General features: G+C 53.6%; 2 protein-coding genes across 6 annotated transcripts in view; one reads left to right on the top strand and one right to left on the bottom strand.

Annotated features, from left to right (window-relative positions):
* Window positions 1-1,060: 1,060 nt before the first annotated feature.
* On the bottom strand, window positions 1,061-12,746 carry CHURC1 (churchill domain containing 1). The gene is made up of 4 exons (XM_037899304.2): window positions 12,607-12,746; window positions 9,353-9,488; window positions 6,727-6,797; window positions 1,061-1,250 (listed from the first exon to the last, which is right to left on the bottom strand). The coding sequence occupies exons 1-4, from the start codon at window positions 12,679-12,681 to the stop codon at window positions 1,158-1,160; spliced, it is 375 nt and encodes a 124-aa protein (XP_037755232.1). The 5' UTR covers window positions 12,682-12,746; the 3' UTR covers window positions 1,061-1,157.
* A 9,760-nt stretch (window positions 12,747-22,506) lies between these two features.
* Window positions 22,507-23,899, top strand: part of SPTB (spectrin beta, erythrocytic) — a 136,507-nt gene continuing 135,114 nt past the window's right edge. For all 5 annotated transcript variants that reach the window (XM_037899293.2, XM_037899292.2, XM_037899289.2 and 2 more), the window contains exon 1: window positions 22,507-22,835. The gene's annotated coding sequence lies outside the window, so the exon portion shown is untranslated. The remainder of the gene's footprint in view (window positions 22,836-23,899) is intronic.

The raw sequence follows: 23,899 nt of genomic DNA, 5'->3' as shown, positions 1-23,899 counted from the left end.
GCAGACGTTTCCATAGCACCCCGGGTTGGCAAGGCTACAGCCAGCAAACACTGCAATTGACAGGCCCCGCTCTTTGCCCCACCGGTGAGTGGGACAAGAGGCAGCAGAAGGGCTGACTCACCAGTGGGCCCCACCAGAGCCTGGTGGGAGGGAAGAGCGGGTTATAAAGGAGAGCAGGTCTCTGCTGGGATGAGCCTGGAGAAATCCCCACACGCCAAGGGCCGGGAGTTCCGTGAGCCTGGAGCAGCACCAGCCATGATCGGGGCCCCACCGTGCTAGACGCGGGACAGACAGCTAGGAAGACACCACCGCTGCCCCAGAGCACTCCCAGTTTATTGCCCACCTGTGCACACGAACAACTTGTCTGCTGTGCTCTTCTCCGGAAGGGGAACACCACACTGCAGCCGGTCACCCCCGGGAGGGCCAGCAGCACAGGATGCCGCTCAGCAAAGGCTGGCCAGGAGATCTGGAGCCACCTTCCCCTTCCATTCAGAGGGAGATTACAGGTCCTAGGCAACAAGTCTTGCTTGTTAGCTCAAGCAGCCTGGCCACAGCTGCGGGCAAGTTTCCTGATACGGCTCTAACCTGGGCCCGATTTGCGTGGTCCTGGACCACGGCGTGGGGGGAGGAATCTGCGTGACTGCAGAACAGCTGAGACAGGGACAGCTGGGTGGAGAGCAGGTGTACCAGCCTCCAGACTCCTTTGGGGGGCACGCTGGGGTGCACCTCGGGGGGCTCTGCTACTATCAGCCAGCTCTAATTTCATTAGAAACTATAGATCCACGCAGTGCCCCTGCGCACCGGCTGTAAAATTACCTTCCAGGGGGTGGGGGGGGATCCCAGACCAGGCACCGTGGACAGGACAGCAGCTGTTATCTTGGTTTGTGCCAAGGACCGTCCCACTCCCTCCCCCTCAGCATGCTCCCCACCATAGTACCAGTTCTCCAGGCAGCCTGGCTTACACCTCCCTCCCCGCTCATTCCTCCAGGCGGGGGCCGGGGTCCTGAGCCTCTCTGATGCCTGGGGAGGAGCGGTGTGCTGGACCGTGGGGCGACTCACGTTCACAACAGAGGGCACGTGTTTAATGACTGTAACCCGCCATCGCTTTGCCAACAGCCTGGCGAGGCTGGACGCAAACCCGCCCCACGGCGGCAGCTTCAGAACAAGGGGGCCGCCTGGCGAGGGTCATCGGGCAGGATGCTGATGGAGTCCTCGGCCCTGCCACACAGCAGGCACAGCATGGTGTACTCCTGCAACAAGACAGAGGGCGCTCACGCGGGGACAAGGGGGCGCTCGCTTCCATATGCAGGGCTGGGAATCCAGGCTGTGACACTCCGTTGTCCCGGGGGTGGGCGTGAGATGGGGTATGCACCTACACCCTGGCCAAGATTCAGGCCTGGAGGGAGGAGCTAAAAGGAGGAGAGCCCAGCTCTGGGGGCGGGGAAAGCAGATCTCCAGCTCTCACCCGGTGCAGGTCAGGGCCTCCCTGAAGGAAGGGGGTCTGGGTCTGAAGCTGGGAGCCCAGGCAAGTGTTAACGAGAAAAGGGACCCTGAGTAGAATGGGGGTCCAGCCCCAGCTGACCCTCCTTTCTGAGTTCCTTGTATTTGTTTTGCAACTTGGCTACCCCTGCAGGGGAAGAGCTTTGATGGAGGGCCGAGCAGCCCTGGCACCAGACCATGCCGGAGATGGCTGCTGACCAGTGAAGACCCGGAGGGAAACTGAGGCCAGATGAGCAATGCCACAGTAGGCCACAAGGGGGTGCAGATGCCAACACTGCCACATGGTGACACAGTGTTCAGTCCCTTCCAATGCGGCACAGCAGGGTGCCCAACCGAGAGTCATGCCGGAAAGGGACTCATGCAGGCTGGCCTGAGAGATCAAGGAAAGTCGTGTGCCCAGACTGGCCTGCAGAGAGCATGGCTGTGGCAGTAGGAAACCTGCCTCCCCACTATCACTCAGCTTTGCTGTGCACCAGAGCCAGAGAGACGGACTGGGCTCCTGGCCCTGAGCGAGCGCAAGCTCTGAAAGGCCTTACTGGTGACCAGACCCTTCAAAGCCCTCTGGTTTCTCCCCAGGGCGAGGGCTGGATTGCTCCCACTTAGGTAGGCACTGGGGTAGTCGCTCTTGTTTCAAAGATCCCAAGAGCTGGGGCACCCACGGCTCCCCCAGGGAGACGAGTCCACAGCCACGGCCAGCTCAGTGTCAGCCCACCAGGCTGTCTCCATCCTCCCTTTATCAGCATTGTCCTCTCACTACACCAGAAAACTACCAGCACTCCCAGGCACTGCCAGGCGGGCAGAGCAGAAGCACATTCGCTGGGCATCGCTGCGTGGGTACTAGCACCTCCGAGCAAGCTCAGGGCTCCGCCCCGCCCCAGCGAGGGGAATGGGTTAACACAATCAGGGCGTGCAGAGCGCCCGCCGGCCTGCGCGCAGCTACTGACCAGGGCTTTGGGGACGGAAGCGAGCAGGAAAGGGGACTTGCCCTTGGACATTTCAAGGCCAGAAGGGAATTTTCTGCCCAGCCAGTCTGGCCTCCTGTATAAGCCAAACCAGAGAGCCTCCCCCAGCAACTCCTGCATCCAGGCCAGAACTCTGGTCTGAGCCAGAGCAGAGCTTGAGAGAGAGAATCCAGCCTGGATTTACAACTGCCATGTGACGGAGAACCTGCCCCATCCCTGGGTCAGTGTTTCTGATGGTTAACCTCCCTCCCTGTTAAACACCGGCACCTTATCTCTAGTCTGAACATGCCTCCCCTTCAGCTCCTAGCCCCCGAATCTTGCTCGGCCAGTTGCTGATAGATCACAGAGCCCCCTGCTAGCAGAAATCTCCTCCCTGGAAGTGTGATCAAGTCACCTCTCAGCCTTCTCTTGGATAAACTGAACAGATTGGGCTCCTTTAAGCATCTTGCTAGAAGGCAGGTTTTTCAGAGCTTGACTCCTCCTCTTAGCTCTCTTCTGAGCCCTGTCCCCTTTGTAACATCCTTCGTGCAGGGTGGGCACCAGCACTGGGCAGTCTCCACTGCCAGCCTTGCCAACGCCAAAGAGGTCACATCACCTCCTTACTCGTGCTGGATATTCCCCAGCTCGCACATCGAAGGATCCTGTACACCACCTTGGCTGTGGCATGGGCGCTGGGAATCATCCATCATTGCACCGGGAGTACGAAGGCTTTTCAGTTGCCGCTTTCCAGGATGCAGGTCCCCATCCCACAGGTGCGACCTGCACTCCTTTTCCTAGTAGTCTGATCTTGCATTTAGCATTAAAACACATGCTACTCAGGTGAGCCCCCTTACCAAGCCCTGGTGCAGGAAGCAGGGTTTGCTCACAGATTTCTGGTTCAAATTTTTACAGGACTGCCGGTCTCGCCTCCCAAATAATTAAATATGGACCAGGAAATCTGGTAAGATGCTTCCCTAATGGCAGTGCCAGGATTAAAGGCTTAAGGAGTTTAACTAGCTCTGTTTTCCTTTTCCCTAACCCCACTCCTCCTAGTTGTACCTCCTGGGACATGAAACAGGGTATCTGACTGATGGAGTCTGTGCTCCCATTATGACAAACTCCCCCCCCCCCCCCCCCCCAGCAGATGTGCATGGTAACTTTTCAGCACCCTCCTTTGCTTCCCACAGGCAGCGCCCCTGAAGCCCACGGATGCATTTCCCCGATTGGTGCTCACACTTTCACCAGGAGCTGCAGACGGCTAGTCTTGCTCTCCACAGCGGCTGGCCAAGGGGCCAACAAGCAGTCCCATCCTGCCCCGGGCAATGCAGGTACAACCACCGCAAGGCAGGAAGGGAAAGGCCGCTGGAGTATTTGGCAGCACAGACTGCAAACCGCTGGCCTTGTTTTCACTCGTCCAACGCCAGTTTCAAAAGGAGTCAGACAGGCTCCCACACACAGACATTGGGACTGCCCAGCGCTGACCAGGGCCGATATCAGACGAAAGCTCCTGAGATGGACCAGCAGCCCAGCCTCTCAGAAAGCGGAGCAGGGATCAGCTTTAGAGAGGCCTCCAGGTACCCCACAGCATTGCATCAGGGCCTGGCAGTGCAAGGGCTGCGGCTAGCAGCAGCCTCCAGGGAGTGGCCACTGAAACCACACCCCTCCAAGCCCGCTAGCTCCCTCTGGAGGTTACAAAGTGCAAATGGCACCCAGAATGGGAGCACACTCCAGCAACTGCAGGTTTGGAACAGAAAGGCGCTGAACTTCAGCTTGCGGAGGCATCGGTTCAGGAACCTCAGACCCAGAGCGGCCCCATCAGCCTTCCCCTGCTCTGCCCCGAGCAGGCAGCCTGAAGGGGCGGCTAACGCCTGCCTGCATCTCAGAGCGTCTCGGAACGGTCCCGCAGCCCCGGTTGGTGGACCGTGCCCAACGCCTGTCTTCCACGCCAATCCATCGCGAAACTCTGTAATATGGCTCCCCTTGTTGCTCCGAAGCCCTGCTGACTGTCCAGATGCGAGCCAGGGTCTGCCCGCAAAGCCCCCTCTTCCACTACCACCTCCTCCCCATCTGCTTCCACCGGCCTTGTCATCTCACCTACTGCTCTGCAGGCAGGTCTGATAAAACCCGTTGCCGAGGTAGAGGGAGAACACAACTAGTGAGGTCAGGGGTCAGGCCACACCCATCCTGCCAGAGGCTCGGGGGCTTGGCTCTGCCTCCTAGGCTGGACCGGGGCTGCAGACCCCTGCAGACCTTCCCGTGCAGAAGAAATTAACAGTGGTGGTTCTTCCAGCAATTGTCCCATGGCCTTGCTGTGTGTCTGCTTTCAAACACTGATTCATCTGGGTCCTGCGCACCCTCAGTTCTGCAGCGCTTCATGCGGGGTGGAAGGTACTCAGCCCTGCACCCCATGGCATCGGGTCCTAAAGCACTCAAGCTGGAATTCTCTATGGAGCCTAAGGGAGTTAGGACCCCAAGTCCTATTAAAAGTCAATGTCATTTAAGTGCTTTTGAAAACTGCACGCCCCCTCCCTAACCCCACTGACTTGCAATGAAACGTGTATTCCTAAGTCGAGGTGCTTTTCAAAATGCCAACTGAAAGCTAGGGCTGTAGGCAATCATGCTAAATCAGGGGTTCTCAAACTGGGGGTCCAGATCCATCAGGGGGCCGTGAGGTTATTACATGGGGGGGAGGAGGGGGTCACGAGCTGTCAGCCTCCACCCCTAAACTCCGTTTCTCCTCCAGCATTTATAATAGTGTTAATTACAAAAAATGTGTTTGTAATGTATAAGGGGGGGTCGCACTCAGAGGCTTGCTGTGTGAAAGGGGTCACCAATGCAAAGGTTTGAGAATCACTGCGCTAAATGCTACATCCATGCACGGGAGCCAGGCTCCATTTGAGCATACAGAATCTCAACCCTTGCCTTGCATGGATGTCCCCTTGCCTGATCCGACGGTGCCAGATTAGCCCAAAGTGTCGGGAGCTGGAGAGACGCTAATCAGCGGGATGCACCCATCACCTAACTCGGGCACCATGCCCAGCGGGTGGAAATGCAGCTGTGGCAGCTTGGAATCCACAGCTGGAAAGTCAAGCTACATTTTACAGTGAAGCTGGCCCTACAAAAGCACAGCAGGTTGGGCAGTGTCTTGAATCCCTCCCCTAGCTTCCTAGCTGAAGCAGCACGTGGGCTGCACAGGGCACAAGCTCACATGTACCATAGCAACAGTAACCTGCAGAACCCTACAAACCAAGAGCACCTCCAGATGGAAACCCACAAAGCGGAACTGTCTGCTCCGGCCGCTGCGATCCTGGGGTTCCTTGTGCTTCCGTGACATCACTCCCAGGGCTTTCCAGATCTCGGGGCATTCGTATGAAGGAATAAAGGTGTGTGTATTTTTGATCTGTGTATGTGCGTGTGATGAAGTGGGAATTTTCGGTGACTTTTTATGCCCCCTGTGTGTGCCTCGGTTTCCCCTATATTTTGCATGGCAATGCAGTAGGGAAACAGGACTGTTTGCTCTCAGGGCAGGTTAAGAGACAGAGGCATGCATGGCATTTAGCTGTCTGAGCCTGAATGGGTCGTTAAAAAGGTCTGACTGAGGCTCACTCCATATCAGTGAAGAATCCAAGATGACAATGGGAAAGCCAGCCACCAGGACACGGACACCTAGCAACCTGCGCCCCAGAGGAGGATGGATTCTCCCACCTCTCAGCAGGGAGGCTGAGCAAACCCTCCAGCTGGAGAACAAAAGATCAGGAGGGCGGGAGGTGGGGTTAGGAGTTGGCTGTGGGAAGGGGTTGGGGCTCTCACCTCGGAACTGACCACGGAGGTCAGACTGAGACTGAGACAGAGCCTGAACAAAGGGGTTCACCACAGCTTGGCTGGGCTCTGGGCTGAGCAGGACGGACTTGGGCCATGCTTTACCCTTCGTTTTTCTGTGCTCACCTACAGCCCTCCTGTGTTGTGTAACAGCTGACAACTGAACCCGGCTGTTTGGACAACACTGAGTGTCACCGCAAATACTGCTGAGGTGCATGGTCCCTGAAGAGGGGACAAGTCTCTCCCAGGGCTCTGGCTCAGCTTGACTCACTGGGCAGAGCTCAGGGGGTGAAGCAGGAGGGCTGGAGCTGCAAAGGTTCAGTCAAAGGAGGCAGTGAAGCCAGCTGGCCCGCCCTGAAGAAAGAGTGAGACCCCCTTGGGGGTCCAGCACGCTGAAGGGCTGGTTCCAAAGCTGGGGGCGTAGCACTGATCCTGGGGCTCCATGACAGCGTGCAAGACAACATACCTGGTAATCGTCCACCACGCTGAATGTATATTCGTGCCTGGCTATCATGTGATGACAGTTCTTACACACATCTGGAACGAAAACCAGAGATTCACAAGGATCACCTGCTTGGAAGGAGACCTCACTTACCACAACCTGGGGGCAGGGAAAGTCTTATTTCTTTTGACTGAAAATTGCACTGATCTGAGATTAAGGACCTGCTATCCTGGGTCAGTGACAAAAAGCCCTCCTGGTCCAAGAGGGCAGCGGTCGTCTTAGAGGCAAAGCCAAATATCTTTGGATCCCCCCGGCTAGATCCACCCCAGTTTTCTAATACATTTGTGAATTTACCAAAGCAATAAAAAACTTGTATTTTGTAGCCCCACAAATGCCTGGAGAAATTGTTTTACTACATAAGGTTTCACCTTCATTGTATGGGCCAGGGCCATTTTTACCTGGGAGCAGGACAAATAGTTCAAAAGAAGTCAATTTTTCTAACCACCGGAGCCTGGATGCTGAACCGAAAAGGAGACCTTTCACTCCCTGATATTCCCCAAAGCAGCACGCTCATTGGGTCACCTACACCAAAACCTGTAATCACTGGGGAAAGGCACAGTATAAACTCAGGGGACTAATGGAAACATGCCACCTTTAACCATTCCCAACTCATCTCCTGTGCCATCCTACAAAGCACATTTAATCTATGCAAGCTTGAGCGCAACTATGGCTCTGACCCTGCAATTAGCTGGAGAATCACTAAAGTCATTAACTTGGCCATTCAAATCCTGCAGAAATTGCTTCCAGCTTGTGGCTATTTGTAGGCCTCTGTGAAATGAGTTGAGGGGCATAAACTAAGCTCCCACCTTGCAAAACCCACTTGCACTTCAGTCTCAGCAGGGAGGCCAAGGCACTGAATGGGCGAGGGCAAATGACTCTCTTAGTCCTGCAGATGGTTCCCTGGTGGTCGGGGTCCAGGCAGGGGATGAAGGAGAAGTCGGGATTGCCACTGGATTTTAGAATCCAGGGGGAGGTCAATATAGGGCCTTCCACGACCACCAATGCAGATGGAAATTGTCCATTCACTCCAAACAGTGTAAATGTAACATACACTAATAAATGCCAAACTGAGAACACTTTCCTGCATATTTTAAAGAGACACAGTGATACTGACAATCAAACACCACTCCATTCTCTCTCTTCACATCCCTTCAGTTCTCTTTCCTCACATTTTACCTGGCTTAAAAAAAAAATTGACACACACGAGGCAAGCAGGAGGTTTACTCTGGTGATTAGGGAGAGCTAAGCTATCAATTGCTGGAGAATTTAGGCTCTAAAAACAAAACATTAACCTGGCATGGTTGCAAAATGTGAACAGATACAGAGCTGCTTCCCTGAGTTTGCCCCTCAGTTGGCTGTAGATTGACATTCACAAGACTCTGGTCAGTTTCACAGCAGCTGTTCACAACCCTGTGAGTATCAGTGAAGCTGTCCAGAATCACATCAATTTCAGGCAGGGGCTTCTTGGGAGCAGTGGGCAGCAGCAGAGGCAGACACTGGAGCTAATCACAGGTGAGGATGACACCCAAACGGAGGCAGGGGAGAGATTCTGGAGTCTCAGCAGCAGTGCAGCAGGGAGGTTGGGGGGTGATGGGGGAGCGTACAGTAGCAGAGACTCCTCCAGCACTGGAGTGGGGAGGGGAGCTCCAGCCTCAGGCCTGGATTCTGAGAACAGTTAAGAACATGCTGACCTGGCTGTAGCCAGACCACACAGGTTTTGTGCTGCTGTAACTATGCTGGCCAGGGGATGTGATTTTTTTTTTTTTAAACCAACATAGTTATACTGATACAACCCCTCATGTTGACAGTTATACCAGAATAGATCCTTCCCCTTCCTGTAGAGACACGGTACACTGGTATAAACACCTTTGTACCTGTATATCTGCATCCACACTAGGGGGTTGTGCCCTTATTCATAGATTCCTAGCTTAAGGCCAGGTGGGACCATTAGATCATCTCATCGGACCGCCTGTATAGCCCAGGACAGACAATTTCACTCAGTTCTCTCTGGACTGAGCCCAGTAAATTGCGTTTGACTAAAGCAGATCTTCCCGAAAGGCCTCCAGCCTGGATCTGAAGCCTTTAAGAGGGAGCAGCGACCCCTTGGGAGTTTATTCCAATGGCTCCTCTGTTGGTCATGGTTAGAAATGTGGGCGTTATTGGTAATTTTGAATTTGTCTTTAACCCTCAGCGACTGGTATAGGAACGCCACTGGGATAATTTAAGCCGTACAATTTTTGACAAGGCCTTAGACACTTTCCAGCCAGGGACTTAACTGAAAGTGGAGCCCACGAGGAAGGTCACAGGATAGCAGCAAAGTAGAAATTTCAGCAACTTTCTCCTTCCCCGCAGCTGGGGACCTGGGTCACTGACTTAGATTTCTTTAGGGAGCCCCAGACAGCTTTCCTACTACCCTCTGGCCAAGAGAGGTCTGGTAACTTTTTCAAGTCAAGTGCTAAACTCTCTCTCTCCCCACAATAGGTATAATAATAAAAAAACATGACACCTCACCCCCTCTGCAGCTCAGGTTCCTAAAGCCTGTGGCTGTGCGCGCACTCAATTGATGAGACAAACAAGGGGACCTCCTTACGGTCATAAGTGATGATTTCTTCTCCATCCTCCTCCTCCGTTGCTCTGTTTGCAATCAGCACAAAGTCCCTCTTGTTGCACTCCACACACCCCACGTAGTTGAGCAGGAAAGATCCGTTCTCCAGGCAGGTGTTCCCCTACAAAATTGAGAGGAAAATTATCCACCTCCCTTTCTATGTTATTGCCAAACACCCACCCCTCCCGCTTCAATTTGTCCTAACATTGTATTTATTGACAGCACACGCAAAGGTTAGGGAAGTGGTCCCCAAACTGTAGGGCGCGCCCCCCGCTCCAGGAAGTAGACTCACAAGTATGCGGGAGTTTGGGGGGCAAATTGACACAGATGCTAATTGACACAGCAGAGTTTCCCTGCAGGCCCCTGAGCAGGAACAAAGGGAAGGGTGACAATACTGCAGTCTTAGCAAAATTTGGTACTCTGGAGGCAATGACCTGGGACCAGCCAGCTTGTGTAAAAGTGAATGGTTTACTTTTTTTTTTTATGTACCTAAAAAAAGTGTTTTTTGGGGGAAAAAGGTGTTGCAGTGATCCCGGCAGGAGAGAGCGTTCAGATCCAAGAGCAGGAAGGCATCAACTGAGCAAGAAAGCCATCGGTGACTTCAGAATGCCCCCGTAACATGGAGCCATCTCTACGGTGCCACAAGTACTCCTGTTCTTTTTGTGGACACAGACTAACACGGCTGCTACTCTGAAAGCTGTCATCACACCAGGGGGTCTTGGAGCCACCATGTCCAACAAATCACATATTCGCAAACGTTCCTGGCAGGCAAATGCGGCTGGCTGATTCTGCTTCCCTTCCCTGACTGGCACAGGGATCTCGCTCGATGGGAACTGCTTTGGAGTCTGTGCCCAGTACTAGATTGGTACATTCAATGAGCCTGGAATAACTGAGGGGAGTGAGGAGAGGTAAGAACACAGAGGTAAACAAAAACATATGAAATGTCATCCCAGAGTCAGTGGGGAATCTAGTCCAGTAACACACAGTTCAGAGAAAACTGCAAGGAAGCCAGCAGTAGCCAATTCGGGAATAACCTTCCCCTGAGTGGAGTTTCATGATAACCCAGTCAGTTAGTGACCGACTTATGCCTTGAAACATGAGGGCTTATATCCCTCATGGGCAGGTCATGTCAATCTCTGTGCTTCAGTTTCCCCAACTGTAAAATTGGGGTAATGATACTGACCTGCTTTGAGATCTATGGCTGGAAAGCACTATGCAACATAGGAACTAGTTAGTTTTACTGTTGTTATGCCCTTTAAAAAAAGTCAGTCAGTGTACAGGAGAACCTCAGAGTTACAAACACCTCAGGAAGGGAGGCTGTTCGTAACTCTGAAATGTTCATAACCCTGAACAAAACATTAGAACTGTTTTTTCAAAAGTTGACAAGTGATCACTGACTTAATACAACTTTGAATCTTTCCTATGCAGAAGAAAAATGCTGCTTTCCCTTTATATTTTTAGTCGTTTACATTGAACACAGTACTGCTTTCTCTTGGTCTCTGCTGCTGCCTGATTGCATACTTCTGGCTCCGAATGACATGCACGGTTGACTGGTCAGTCCGGAACGCTGAGGTTCTACTGTTACTGTGTATGAGCTCCTTATCAATGTGCCTAGTGCTTTGAATTCCTCTAAGCTCTTGGTCTCAGCAATACTTTGTGGCAATGAGTTCCACAGGTTTCGATAAAGCATAATTATTTCCTTTTATCATTTTAAATGTATTGTATTTCAACTCCACTGGTTGTTCCTTTGTTCTTGTAAAAAGAAAAGGAGGACTTGTGGCACCTTAGAGACTAACAAATTTATTTGAGCATAAGCTTTCGTGAGCTTATGCATCTGATGAAGTGAGCTGTAGCTCACGAAAGCTTATGCTCAAATAAATTTGTTAGTCTCTAAGGTGCCACAAGTCCTCCTTTTCTTTTTGCGAATACAGACTAACATGGCTGCTACTCTGAAACCTTTGTTCTTGTGTTACTACAAAGAAGGGCCTGACTTGCCTTCTCTTATCATTAATATTTTTGGATATCTCTAGAGAGGAGTTAAATAAAAGGGAACACAATAAACTGTCCCATCTTTTCAGTCTCTTCTCACAGAGCAGTCTTTCTATGCCCCCATTGTTTCTGTTACCATCTCAGTACCCTGTTCTTTCTGCTTTATCTTTTTCAAGGTAACACTATCTCAGAGGCAGGGGCATGGCTGGTTTATGTAACAGCACTGCATTGTCTGCAGTATTATTTCCTATCTCTTAGGCAGCTTCACATTGCCTTTGCCCCATGCTATGCACCCTTAAAACCCAGCAGGGAGCAGGACTACCCCCTGGGCTGCAAACAGGATGCATCCAGAGGTGCTGGAACTAGGGGTGCAGGGGCTGCTGCCGCACCCCCTGGCTTGAAGTGGTTTCCATCACATACAGGGCTTACAATTCGGTTCAATGGCTCTCAGCATCCCCACAATACAAATTGTTCCAGCAGCACCCCTGGGTGACAAAGGTACCCAGGGCAGCCTCTAGCCCACCCTGGCCTGAGGATAGACACTGCTGTGGCAGAAGGTCAGCGGGTGCGGGGGGAAGAGCGCACTTTACAGAGGGAGATGGGCATGATTCACCCTAGGTATCAAGTCAGAAACAGAACCCAGGAGTCCGGGCTCCCAGCTCCAGCCCACCAGACCCCACCCCCGGCCCAGAGCTAGGGAGAGAACCCAGGAGTCCGGGCTCCCAGCCCACCAAACCCCACCCCCGGACCAGAGCTGGGGAGAGAACCCAGGAGTCCGGGCTCCCAGCCCAGCTCCAGCCCACCAGACCCCACCCCCGGCCCAGACCTGGGGAGAGAACCCAGGAGTCCGGGCTCCCAGCCCAGCTCCAGCCCACCAGACCCCACCCCACGCCCAGAGCTGGGGAGAGAACCCAGGAGTCCGGGCTCCCAGCCCACCAGACCCCACCCCACGCCCAGAGCTGGGGAGAGAACCCAGGAGTCCGGGCTCCCAGCCCACCAAACCCCACCCCCGGCCCAGACCTGGGGAGAGAACCCAGGAGTCCGGGCTCCCAGCCCAGCTCCAGCCCACCAGACCCCACCCCCGGCCCAGACCTGGGGAGAGAACCCAGGAGTCCGGGCTCCCAGCCCAGCTGCAGCCCACCAGACCCCACCCCGCGCCCAGAGCTGGGGAGAGAACCCAGGAGTCCGGGCTCCCAGCCCCCGCTCAGGGAAGCGGGGCGAGGGGGGAGACAAGCCCCGGCCCCGCTCACCCGGGAGGGATACTCGGTCTCCACGCAGCCCCCGCACATGACGCCGCCGCCGCCTCTTCCGGCTTCCGGGAGCATCGCGTCTCGCGAGAGCTGCCAGCCCCGGGAGGGTTTAGGGGCGGGGCCGGGGAGGAGCCGTGGGGCTGGGTGGGCGTGGCCTGAGGGGGTGGGCGTGGCCCGAAGGGTCGGAGCTGGGCTCTGCGGGGTCAGTCAGGGCCGAGGGTGGGGTCTGAAGAGAGCAGGGTGGGGTCTGGAGGAGTGGGGCGTTGCCTATGGGTGAGGGGGCGTGGCCTATGGCAGTGGGGCGTGGCCTGCAGGGTCAGGGTGCGGGGTCTGTTGGGAATGGGGCGTGGCCTGTGGGCAGTGGGGTGTGGCCTGTGGGGCCAGGCCAGGGTGGGGCAAGGGGAGAGTGGCTTCAGGCAGCTGGGTGGGGTAGGTAGGTAGGCTGAAGCAGGGCTTTCAGGTGTGTGTCTCTGTGCGTGTTTAACGCGTGCGGAGAGCTGCCGCAGGAGGGGCTCTGCACCCCCAGCACCAGTGACCCATAACCCCCTCCCTGCCCCGATCCCTGTTTTTGTTTTTTTAACAGCCGCCCCAGCCCCTCTTCCAGTAGAAGTCTCAGCAGCAAAGGCATGGCAAGCCCCCTCCCCTAGAGGTCAGAGGACTGGGAAAGGTTTCAGAGTGGCAGCCATGTTAGCCTGTATCAGCAAAAAGAACGAGGAGGACTTGTGGGACCTTAGAGACTAACAAATTTATTTGAGCGTAAGCTTTCATGGGCTAAAACCCACTTCATCGGATGCATGCAGTGGAAAATACAGCAGTAGGAAGATATATATACACAGAGAACATGAAACAATGGGTGTTGCCATACCCGCTATAACGAGAGAGATCAGTTAAGGTGAGCTATTGTCAGCAGGAGGGAAAAAAAACAAAACCCTTTTGTAGTGATAATCAGGATGGCTCATTTCCAACAGTTGGCAAGAAGGGGTGAGTAACAGGAGGGGGAAAAATAAACATGGGGAAATAGTTTTACTTTGTGTAATGACCCATCCACTCCCAGTCTTTATTCAACCCTAAATTAATTGTATCCATATTGCAAATTAATTCCAATTCAGCAGTTTCTCATTGGAGTCTGTTTTTGAAGTTTTTTTGTTGTAGTATTGCGACTTTTAGGTCTGTAATCGAGTGACCAGGGAGATTGAAGTGTTCTCCGACTGGTTTTTGAATGTTATCATCCTTGATGTCTGATTTGTGTCCATTTATTCTTTTACGTAGAGACTGTCCAGTTTGGCCAATGTACATGGCAGAGGGGCATTGCTGGCACATGATGGCATATATCACATTGGTAGATGTGCAGGTGAACGAGCCTCTGGTAGTGTGGCTGATGTGATTAGGCCCTGATGTGATGGTGTCCCCTGAATAGATACATGGACACAGTTGGCAATGGGCTTTGTTGCAAGGATAGGTTCCTGGGTTAGTGTTTTTGTTGTGTGGTGTGTGGTTGCTGGTGAGTAGTTGCTTCAGGTTGGGGGGCTGTCTGTAAGCAAGGACTGGCCTGTCTCCCAATATCTGTGAGAGTGAGGGATCGTCCTTCAGGATAGGTTGTAGATCCTTGATGATGTGCTGGAGAGGTTTTATTTGGGGGCTGAAGGTGACGGCTAGTGGCTTTCTGTTACTTTCTTTGTTGGGCCTGTCCTGTAGTAGGTGACTTCTGGGTACTCTTCTGGCTCTGTCAATCTGTTTCTTCACTTCAGCAGGTGGGTATTATAGTTGTAAGAACGCTTGATAGAGATCTTGTAGGTGTTTGTCTCTGTCTGAGGGGTTGGAGCAAATGCGGTTGTATCTTAGAGCATGGCTGTAGGCAATGGATCGTGTGGTGTGGTCTGGATGAAAGCTGGAGGCATGTAAGTAAGTATAGCAGTCAGTAGGTTTCTGGTATAGGGTGGTGTTTATGTGACCATCGTTTATTAGCACCATAGTGTCCAGGAAGTGGATCTCTTGTGTGGACTGGTCCAGGCTGAGGTTGATGGTGGGATGGCAATTGTTGAAATCATGGTGGAATTCCTCAAGGGCTTCTTTTCCATGGGTCCAGATGATGAAGATGTCATCAATGTAGCACAAGTAGAGTAGGGGCGTTAGGGGACGAGAGCTGAGGAAGCGTTGTTCTAAGTCAGCCATAAAAATGTTGGCATACTGTGGGGCCATGCGGGTACCCATAGCAGTGCTGCTGATTTGAAGGTATACATTGTCCCCAAATGTGAAATAGTTATGGGTGAGGACAAAGTCACAAAGTTCAGCCACCAGGTTTGCCGTGACATTATCGAGGATACTGTTCCTGACGGCTTATAGTCCATCTTTGTGTGGAATGTTGGTGTAGAGGGCTTCTACATCTATGTAGAAGAATAAATGGACACAAATCAGACATCAAGAATTATAACATTCAAAAACCAGTCGGAGAACACTTCAATCTCCCTGGTCACTCAATTACAGACCTAAAAGTCACAATGCTACAACAAAAAAAACTTCAAAAACAGACTCTCACGAGAAACTGCTGAATTGGAATTAATTTGCAAACTGGACACCATTAAATTAGGCTTTAATAAACACTAGGAGTGGATGGGTCATTACACAAAGTAAAACTATTTCCCCATGCTTATTTTTTCCCCCTACTGTTACTCACCCCTTCTTGTCAACTGTTGGAAATGAGCCATCCTGATTATCACTACAAAAGGTTTATTGTTTTTTTTTCTCCTGCTGACAATAGCTCACCTTACCTGATCCCTCTCGTTACAGTGGGTACAGCAACACCCATTGTTTCATGTTCTCTGTGTGTATATATCTTCCTACTGTATTTTCCACTGCATGCATCCAATGAAGTGGGTTTTAGCCCACGAAAGCTTACGCTCATATAAAATTGTTAGTCTCTAAGGTGCCACAAGTACTCCTTGTTTTTTTCTCTTAGGACTGGGAAAGACAGGGCTCAGCCCACTCAAGACTAAAGGCCTGGCCTCTTAGCTAAAGGGCAGGAAACCACTAGACCGGGGTAGGCAAAATCCGGCCCCCAGGCCAAATCCGGCCCGCCTAACATTTCTGTCTGGCCCCCCATGACTAAAATTTCTGTCCGGCCTCCTTTGCCCCGTCGCAATCTCCAAGTCCAAGTGCTAAAAGTCCGGGTAGTGCCTGCCTACCGTGGCCCCACGTGCTTGCAGAAGTGGCCGGCTGCTGCTGGCACATCTCTGCGTTCCCCTGCGTTCCCCTGCCCACCCCCAGCACCATTGTCACAGCTCCCATTGGCCAGAAACCAGCCAATGGGAGCTGCAGAGGCAGTGCTTGCGGGTGCGGGCAGCGCACAGAGACCCACTGCTCCCCTCTCCCCAAGGGGCGTGCAGAGACGTGACAGCAGCAGCCAGCCGCAGCCACTTCTGGGAGTGGCATGGGGCCACGGCATGCAAGCAGCCTGCCTGAGCCCTGCTGCGCCACCAACCTGGAGCCACTGGTGGTAAGCGCCTCCCAGCCAGAGCCTGCATCTCGCACCCCCTCCCGCATCCCAAACCTCTGCTCTAGGTCAGAACCCCCTCCTGCACCCCAATCCCCTGCCCCAGACCGGAGCTCCCTCCTGCATCAAACTCCCTCCCAGAGCCCACACTCCTCATCCTCTCCTGTACCCCAACACTTTGAACCAGCCTGGAGCTCCCTTCCGCACCCCCTCCATTAATATAGTAGAAATGTGTGGCCCATGACGACTTACCAAAATTCGTGGAGTGGCTCTCCTATGAAAATTATTGCCCACCCATGCACTAGACCCAGGCCTCAAATGAGGTTAATCATGAGGGAGCCAGAGGAGGATACTGAGCAGAGAACCCCTGGCAGCACCCAATGCCCCTCAAAGCCATGTGAGGAGCCAGTGGACATGGCCCAGAGGAACTCGGTCCAGAGATCTGATTGAAATCTGCCCTGTAATGCACTATGATATATGCTTCAAATCCCTATGGCAAGAAGAAAGCATTGTGCTCCTCTGTTTGCACAATCCATGTAACTCTGCACAGAAATGAGGGGTTCGTGATCCCTTTGGCTGCACATGCACCTCTCAGGTTGCAGCGTGGGCTGGGGCAACCAACCATAATTAATCTCTGCACCAGTCCGTACAGCTGTCTCTTACGCCGTGAAGGGCAAGCAGAGCAATGAGAGAATAAACGACTCATCAGATGGCACATTTACTTTGTCATTCCTCATGTCTGCTATTATAGCTAGGGCTTGTGATTTTGACCAAGAAACACTGATAAGACAGCCCAGACACCAAAAAAATGGAATTGGTGTTTAGCCAATAAATGTCAGAAAAACACCAAATGGCTACTCAATTTCACGCCTTCCCCACTGCACTTTGTTTCCATAGATAATGTCCTGCTCCCTGGTGTGTAGGATTTGTCTCCACGGACTTGTCTCCATGGAGCAGTAATGCGGACTACAGGGGTGTGATTTTTAAAGCACAAGGTGCTGTGCATTAGTTTCTGTGTGTAGACCCTGATGGTGTGCACTAAAGGTTCCCTAGTGCAATTTAACGTAGGGCTGTTTGAAACAATACTGTGAAAACACAGTAGGGAACGAAGGCAATGAATGCTAAACCAGGCGTTCGATAACAAGGATACAAAGCTTCAACTAAAATGTTCGTTATTTTTATATATGGAATACAAATTGAAATATATCCTGTTTAGTCAAGAATTTTGGGACGGACCTGATAAAAATCTTCTTGTTACAGAATCAAAGAGAAAGCTGCCCCCCCCCCCCAAAAAAACCTCCCCATATATTTGGACATCTACACAGAACTCAGAACCTGCTGACCTTCCCCAAATGAAATGAATAAACCCCTCCAAAACAGAACCCCCAATTATGGCTAAATCACTTTTGCCAGGCTCAGGGGCAGAGTTAAGCTTGTGGGACAGAGTTCATGTGTACTTGAGCTCTCCACACACTAGTACCAGCTCTTGGCTGCAGCAAGAGGTGATGACCAGTGCATGGTCAGTCAGGATGCCCTTTGACAGGGTTTCTAGGAAGACCATGGTGAAGTCAGTGGGATCCCTACCCTGTCATTACTGTCTCTGACAGTGTGTTTTTAGAAACATACAAGCCACAGTTTGATGCTCAGAGATGAGAGAATGAGAGGGCTCCTCCTAATTACATTTCAGCCCTCCCCTGTTCCCTAACGCTTCCTCAGGGGAGCTGTTCCATTGAGGACTCTGGTTTGAAGAGAGCTGGCTGCCCTAACGGCTAGCAGTGCCGGGCAAAATTTTTCATCCAAAACTTTTTTTCCAGCAAAACATGCAGACTGGGCAACACTGACACGTTCTGGGAATTCACATCAGCTTCGCCCATTTGTTTCAGTCGAAAAAAATCCTAAACAAGAAAAGGCTGAAAAAATTGGAACTTTTATTTTGACATTTTCAAAATGAAACATTCTGAGTCTGAAGTTTCAAAACCTCCTTTAATTGTATTTTAAAACCATCAAAAACATGTAAAAATGACCAAAATTGAAATGAAATATTTTGTTTGACTCAAAACAATTTTTGGTTAGCTGCATAAGAACATAGGAGCATAAGAATGGCCATACTAGGTCAAACCAATGATCCATCTAGCCCAGTATCCTGGCTTCCGACAGGGGCCAGTGCCAGGTGCCCCAGAGGGAATGAACAGAACAGGTAACCATCAAGTGATCCATCCAGCTTCTGGCAGTCAGAGGTGAACAGCATGTGTTGCATCCCTGATCATCTTTCTTGGCTAATAGCCATTGATGGACCTATCCCCCATGAACTAATCTAGTTCTTTTTTGAACCCTGCTATAGTTTTGGCCTTCACAACATCCCCTGGCAATGAGTTCCACAGGTTGACTGTGCGTTATGTGAAGAAATACTTCCTTTTGTTTGTTTTAAACCTGCTGCCTATTCATTTCATTGGGTGACCCATGGATCTTGTGTTATGTGAAGGGGTAAATAACATTCCCTTATTTATTTTCTGCACACCAGTTATGACTTTATAGACCTCTATGATATCCCCCACTTAGCTGTCTCTTTTCCAAGTTGAACAGTCCCAGCCTTATTAATCTTTCCTCATATGGAAGCTGTGTTCCATACCCCTAATCATTTGTACCTTTTCCAATTCCAATATATTTTTTTTGAGATGGGACCCATGTTCAAGGTGTGGGCGTATCACAGATTTATATAGCTGCATTATGATATTTACTGTTTTATTATCTATCCCAGGGGCGGGCAAAATACAGCCCGTGGGTCGGATCTGGTCTGCCTAACATTTCTGTCCAGCCTGCCATGACTAACATTTCTGTCCAGCCTCCTCTGCCCCCTCGCGATCTCTGAGTCCGGGCCACTAAAAGTCCCGCGGTGCAGTGGGGCACTCAGGCAGGCTGCCTGGCTGCCGTGGCCCCACACCGACACCGGAAGCAGCTGGTTGCTGCTGGCACGTCTCTGCGTGCTCCTGGCAGGGGGAGGCAGCTCCACACATTGTCCCCGCCTCCAGCACTGTCCTCACAGCTCCCATTGGCCGTAAATGCAGGGGTGGTGCTTTCGGGCATGGGCAGCGTATGGAGACCCGCTGCCCCCCTCCCCCCAAGGAGCTCACAGGGACATGACAGCAGCAGCTGGCCGCAGCCACTTCCGGGAACGGCATAGGGCCACGGCATGCAAGCAGCCTGCCTTAGCCCTGCTGCACCACTGGCCGAGAGCCGTCTGTGGTAAGCACCTCCCGGCCAGAGCCTGCACCTCGCACCCCCTCCTGTACCCCAACCCCCTGCCCCAGGTCAGAACGCCCTCCTACACCCAAACCCCCTCCCAGACCCTGAACCCCAACCCTCTCCCCTAGGTCAGAACCACCTTCTGCACCCCCTCCTGAACCCCAGTCCCCTGCCCCAGCCCAGAGCCCCCTCCTGCACCAAACTCCCTCCCAGACCCCGCACCCCCTCCATTAATATAGTAGAAATGCACGGCCCGTGACGACTTACCAAAATTCGTGGAATGGCACCCCTGCGAAAATTATTGCCCACCCCTGATTTATCCCTTTCCTAACGGTTCCTAACAGTGTTCGCTTTTTTGACTCCTGCCGCTGCACATGGAGTGGATGTTTTCAGAGAACTATCCACACCGACTCCGAGATCTCTCTCTTGAGTGGTACCAGCTACATTGGCTGCACATTTTAAAAAAAAAAATTGGTTTTGGTTTGACCCGAAACATTTCCCCCACCGGCCAGGTTTTGGAATTGCCAGCAAACAGAAGAATCGGTTGTTCGCCCTGCTCTGCGAAGGAGCGCTGGCCCCCTCACGGGGTGCCTGGGTGCTGTTAATGAGCTACGTCAGCACGTGCTCAGCTGCAAGCGTTCCATCCCCTTCTGTTGTTGCTTGGCATGGAAACCATTGCCGGGCTACCTGCAGGCAGAGCGGTGCTGTCCAGAGGCTTTGGTCTCCATGTGTTATGGGACAGGCCTTTCCCTCCCGAATACGAGTTGCCTTCCCGTCTCTGAGCATCGCAGGATGTTGGTTCCCTCTGCTTCAGTGACCTGACAGTTTCCCTCACTGTGAAGGTTTCCTCCGGAGAACTTGCTTCATTTTAATTACCTTTCCCCCACATGCCATTTGCATTTTACTTGGTTGCACTGTCCCCCCCCCGAGCAATGGCAGCACCAGAGCCAGAGCCGCTGCCTGGCTGCTGTTGGTACCAATAATACGCAGCCACTACCAGATGTTAATTAAGCAAATTAAATCAAGCTAATTAAAACACTGGGTTTTTAAACTCTCATCTATGTAGTTAGTCACAGTGCTTATTTCTTAGGGGCAGTTTGACCCAGCGGTTGAAATAAAATAAACCGGATAGTTACATACTGGCCTGGTTTTTCCTCCTGGACGACTGTCACTGAGAAAGGGACAGCGGCTCAGAGGGAGGGATGTGATGACCGCTCTCTAGAGGTATGTAACAGGATGGTCTCAGGAGGGCAGGGGAAAGTTATCCTGGCAGTAATGGGTTATTGTAGCCACAGGGACAATTCAGGTGTGATATTAGTGACCGCCAGGGTTACATTAGAAAAAATCTTCATCGACGAGATGCTCCACTGGTATCAGAACTGGGACATGGGCTGTCTAGCCTAGCGGTCAGAGCCAGAATCAGGAACCAGCCCAGGCGTCAGAGCCAGAATCAGGAACCAGGGATCAAGGCACAGGTCAGGTGCAGTACAGCAGCTAGTCAGAAAGTCGCCCAACTGTTCAGTCAACTTCCGGTGCCTCCTTCTGGCTGAAATAGGACAGTTGGGCCAATCAGAGGGGCCAGTCATCATCCCCTAGTGGGTGGGGCCTCTGGGAGGAGGCAGAGTTATGCTAGTCTCTCACTTCCAATTGCGCTGGGTGGTGCTGGAGGGTGAAGGCTGCCCAGGCCCTGGGTTCAAGACCCGTGGGCCCCTAGAGTGGGTGCCAATCAGAGGAGCAGCAAATGAAGTGAATGCTGCTGCGAAGAGCCAGCAGAGCGACACCAGTTTGTGCCAGCTGAGGATCTGGTCCCAAGTCTCTAAGGGGAAGAGCCATGAAGGGAGCTGGGACAATCTACCAATGCTTTATCAACAAACCAGCTGTGGAGGGTGGTTGTGGAGTCACTGTTATTAGAGATACCCGAGACTAAAGTGGACCCTCCCATACTGAGCGTTTGCAGTTGGGTGTCGGGGGAATCCCTCCACACTCCGCTTGCTTGGCCCTGCTACGGTTTAGCTGAGATAGGCCATTATCTGAACTGTCCCCAGGCTCAGTGTTTTGCGTCACTCACGCTGCAGTTTATCATTTGTGCTCTAGTTTGTCCATTGTTTGATGATGTTACTTTGTATTGCACCCTTGCATGCCTAGGCTGGCAGCGAATGGCCCAGCCCTTTAACAGCGGGTGAGCAAAGTGGAATCGACAGTTATTCATACAGCACCCCCAGGCCTTATCCAAGCTCCGGCCCCTGGCTGCTAGACACTGCACAGGCATATAGGGCCAAATTTTTCATCCAGCTCAGGGCCAGATTTCCAAGGGCTCAGCACCCCTACTGGGGGGAAAGGTGATCAGAGGGGCTCAGCACGTGACTTGCTGGGCTTTTCTGAGCATCTGGATCTTGGTGCCTTTTGAAAATCCTGGCCCTAGTTATCCATGGACCCTGTCCCCAAATGTTTTCAGATTTGCAACTGTTCCAGATGTCTGACCCTTGGGAAGCTTTTCAAGTGCTTGGACTCAAGCTCTCACTTCCAGCCTGTGTTGTATTGGGTTAGTTCAGCTCTTCCATAGGCAGGCAGGGCTGGAGGCACAGGACCCAGTTCTCTTCTTGCAGCTACAGCCAATGTGGGGATGTCCCGGTCAGGGTCAGCCTGGATTTAAAGAGACATAGGGTCATTTTAGGCTCAAAGAGGTAGGTTTTGGGAAAAGCCTTGGGCAAATGGATGCATCCTCCTGGTGGCCAATCTCCCCCCCACACAGCCTCCGGTCAGAGCCAGGGAGGCTGGCATGCAGACTCACCTGGGGAAGGCCTGGATGTAGTGGCCAAGCGGAGGTTGATTAAACCCCCTCACTCCTAGTACCCAGAGGTGGCACAGCTGCCAGGTGCCACTTGGCCATGCCAGCTTCCCTGTGCCCGCCAAGCTGGGGGTGAGGTTCCCTAGGTGGGATCCCCCTGCCCCCTTCCCCAGCTCTTGCCCCCTCGGCCAGGCTGGTGCAGGACCTGGCTCCTGGCTCTGTCCCACCTGGGTGGCTGGGATGCCCAGCAGGGTGCTGCCAGGACAGAGCGCAGAGGCCGGCCCTGATTCCACCCAGCCTGCAAGCAGCGGCGGCACCAGCATCGTCTCCCCCACCCCCACCCCACGCAGGGCCAGCCCCGCCGCACCGCGCTGGGTGTGGCCGAGCCCTGGTGCGGGCCTGCTGGCTCCGGCGCCGCTGCTGGGCATCGCCCGGTGCCCGCTGCTGGCGCTGGCCTGGGGGCCCGCTGTGCTGCATTGCGGGGCGGGCGCCTCCTCCCCCGCCCTCCCCTGGAGGCAGCGGGACTATCTGGGCCGGGCAGCAGCGCTGTCCTTGCAGGAATGTCCCTGCTCGCCCAGATAATGTTATTTATATCGCTGGGCTGGGCGGCTCCGCTCGGCGCTCCCAGCGCTGCCCCAGCCCCGCCGCGCCTCCGCCTCGCCGCTGCCCGGGACTCCGCGCTGCTGCCGCTGCCCCTGCCCTGGACAGGTGAGTCCGCGCCGGCCGTGAGTTGCGCGGGGATGGGGATGGGGCGCACGGAGGGGAAGGGGTCCGGATCCGGGGCGCGCGGAGGGAGAAAGTGTCCGGATCCGGGGCGGAGTGAGGGGAAGGGGTCCGGATCCGGGGCTCACGGAGGGAGAAAGTGTCCGGATCCGGGGCGCACGGAGGGGAAGGGGTCCGGATCCGGGGCGCACGGAGGGAGAAAGTGTCCGGATCCGGGGCGCACGGAGGGGAAGGGGTCCGGATCCGGGGCGCGCGGAGGGGAAGGGGTCCGGATCCGGGGCGCACGGAGGGAGAAAGTGTCCGGATCCGGGGCGCACGGAGGGGAAGGGGTCCGGATCCGGGGCGCGCGGAGGGGAAGGGGTCCGGATCCGGGGCGCACGGAGGGAGAAAGTGTCCGGATCCGGGGCGCACGGAGGGGAAGGGGTCCGGAACCGGGGCGCACGGAGGGAGAAAGTGTCCGGATCCGGAGAGCAGGGAGGGGAAGGGGTCTGGATCCAGGACGCACGCAGGGTGGGGGGACGGTGCCAGGGAGGAGGTTGCAGGGGCGCAGAGAGAGGGGACAGAACTGGGAGAGCCCCCCCCCCCCCCGCAACACACACACCCCTCTCTGGACACGGACCCAGCCCTCTGTGCTGGCGGGGCTGCTGTGCCGCATGGAGCCCGGGCGCTGCGTGGAATGATGCGCCCTGGAGAAGCCTATTTATAGCGTGGACTTGGAGACAGTTTCCTGGCGAGCCTCTGGAAGGTGTGCGGGTGGGGGGTTGTTTCAGTCTCTCCGTGCCCCTCCTGGCTGGTCCCCCCAGCGCCGCCGGAGGGACTCCTGGGGGGAGCTGGATGAGGGTCCCTTTCTCCTTGCTCTACTGGGGCGCTAAAAAGCCAATCCACGGTGTTTCTCTGTGTCGTGGGGTCAGGGATTCTCTCCCAGGAGATCCCCAAGTGTCAGCGTCTCTGGAAAGATCTGGTACAGAAAGAGCAAAGTTCGGGTCTGTGTGTGTGCTCCTGCCTGAGCATGCCCTAAATCCCTTGTCCCCAAGGGATTTATTATTTAG

Source organism: Chelonia mydas, chromosome 6 (genome assembly GCF_015237465.2).
Source record: "Chelonia mydas isolate rCheMyd1 chromosome 6, rCheMyd1.pri.v2, whole genome shotgun sequence".
NCBI classification, from domain to species: domain Eukaryota; kingdom Metazoa; phylum Chordata; order Testudines; family Cheloniidae; genus Chelonia; species Chelonia mydas.
Note: the sequence above shows the minus strand (reverse complement) of the source record. Positions and strands in the feature narration are given on the sequence as shown.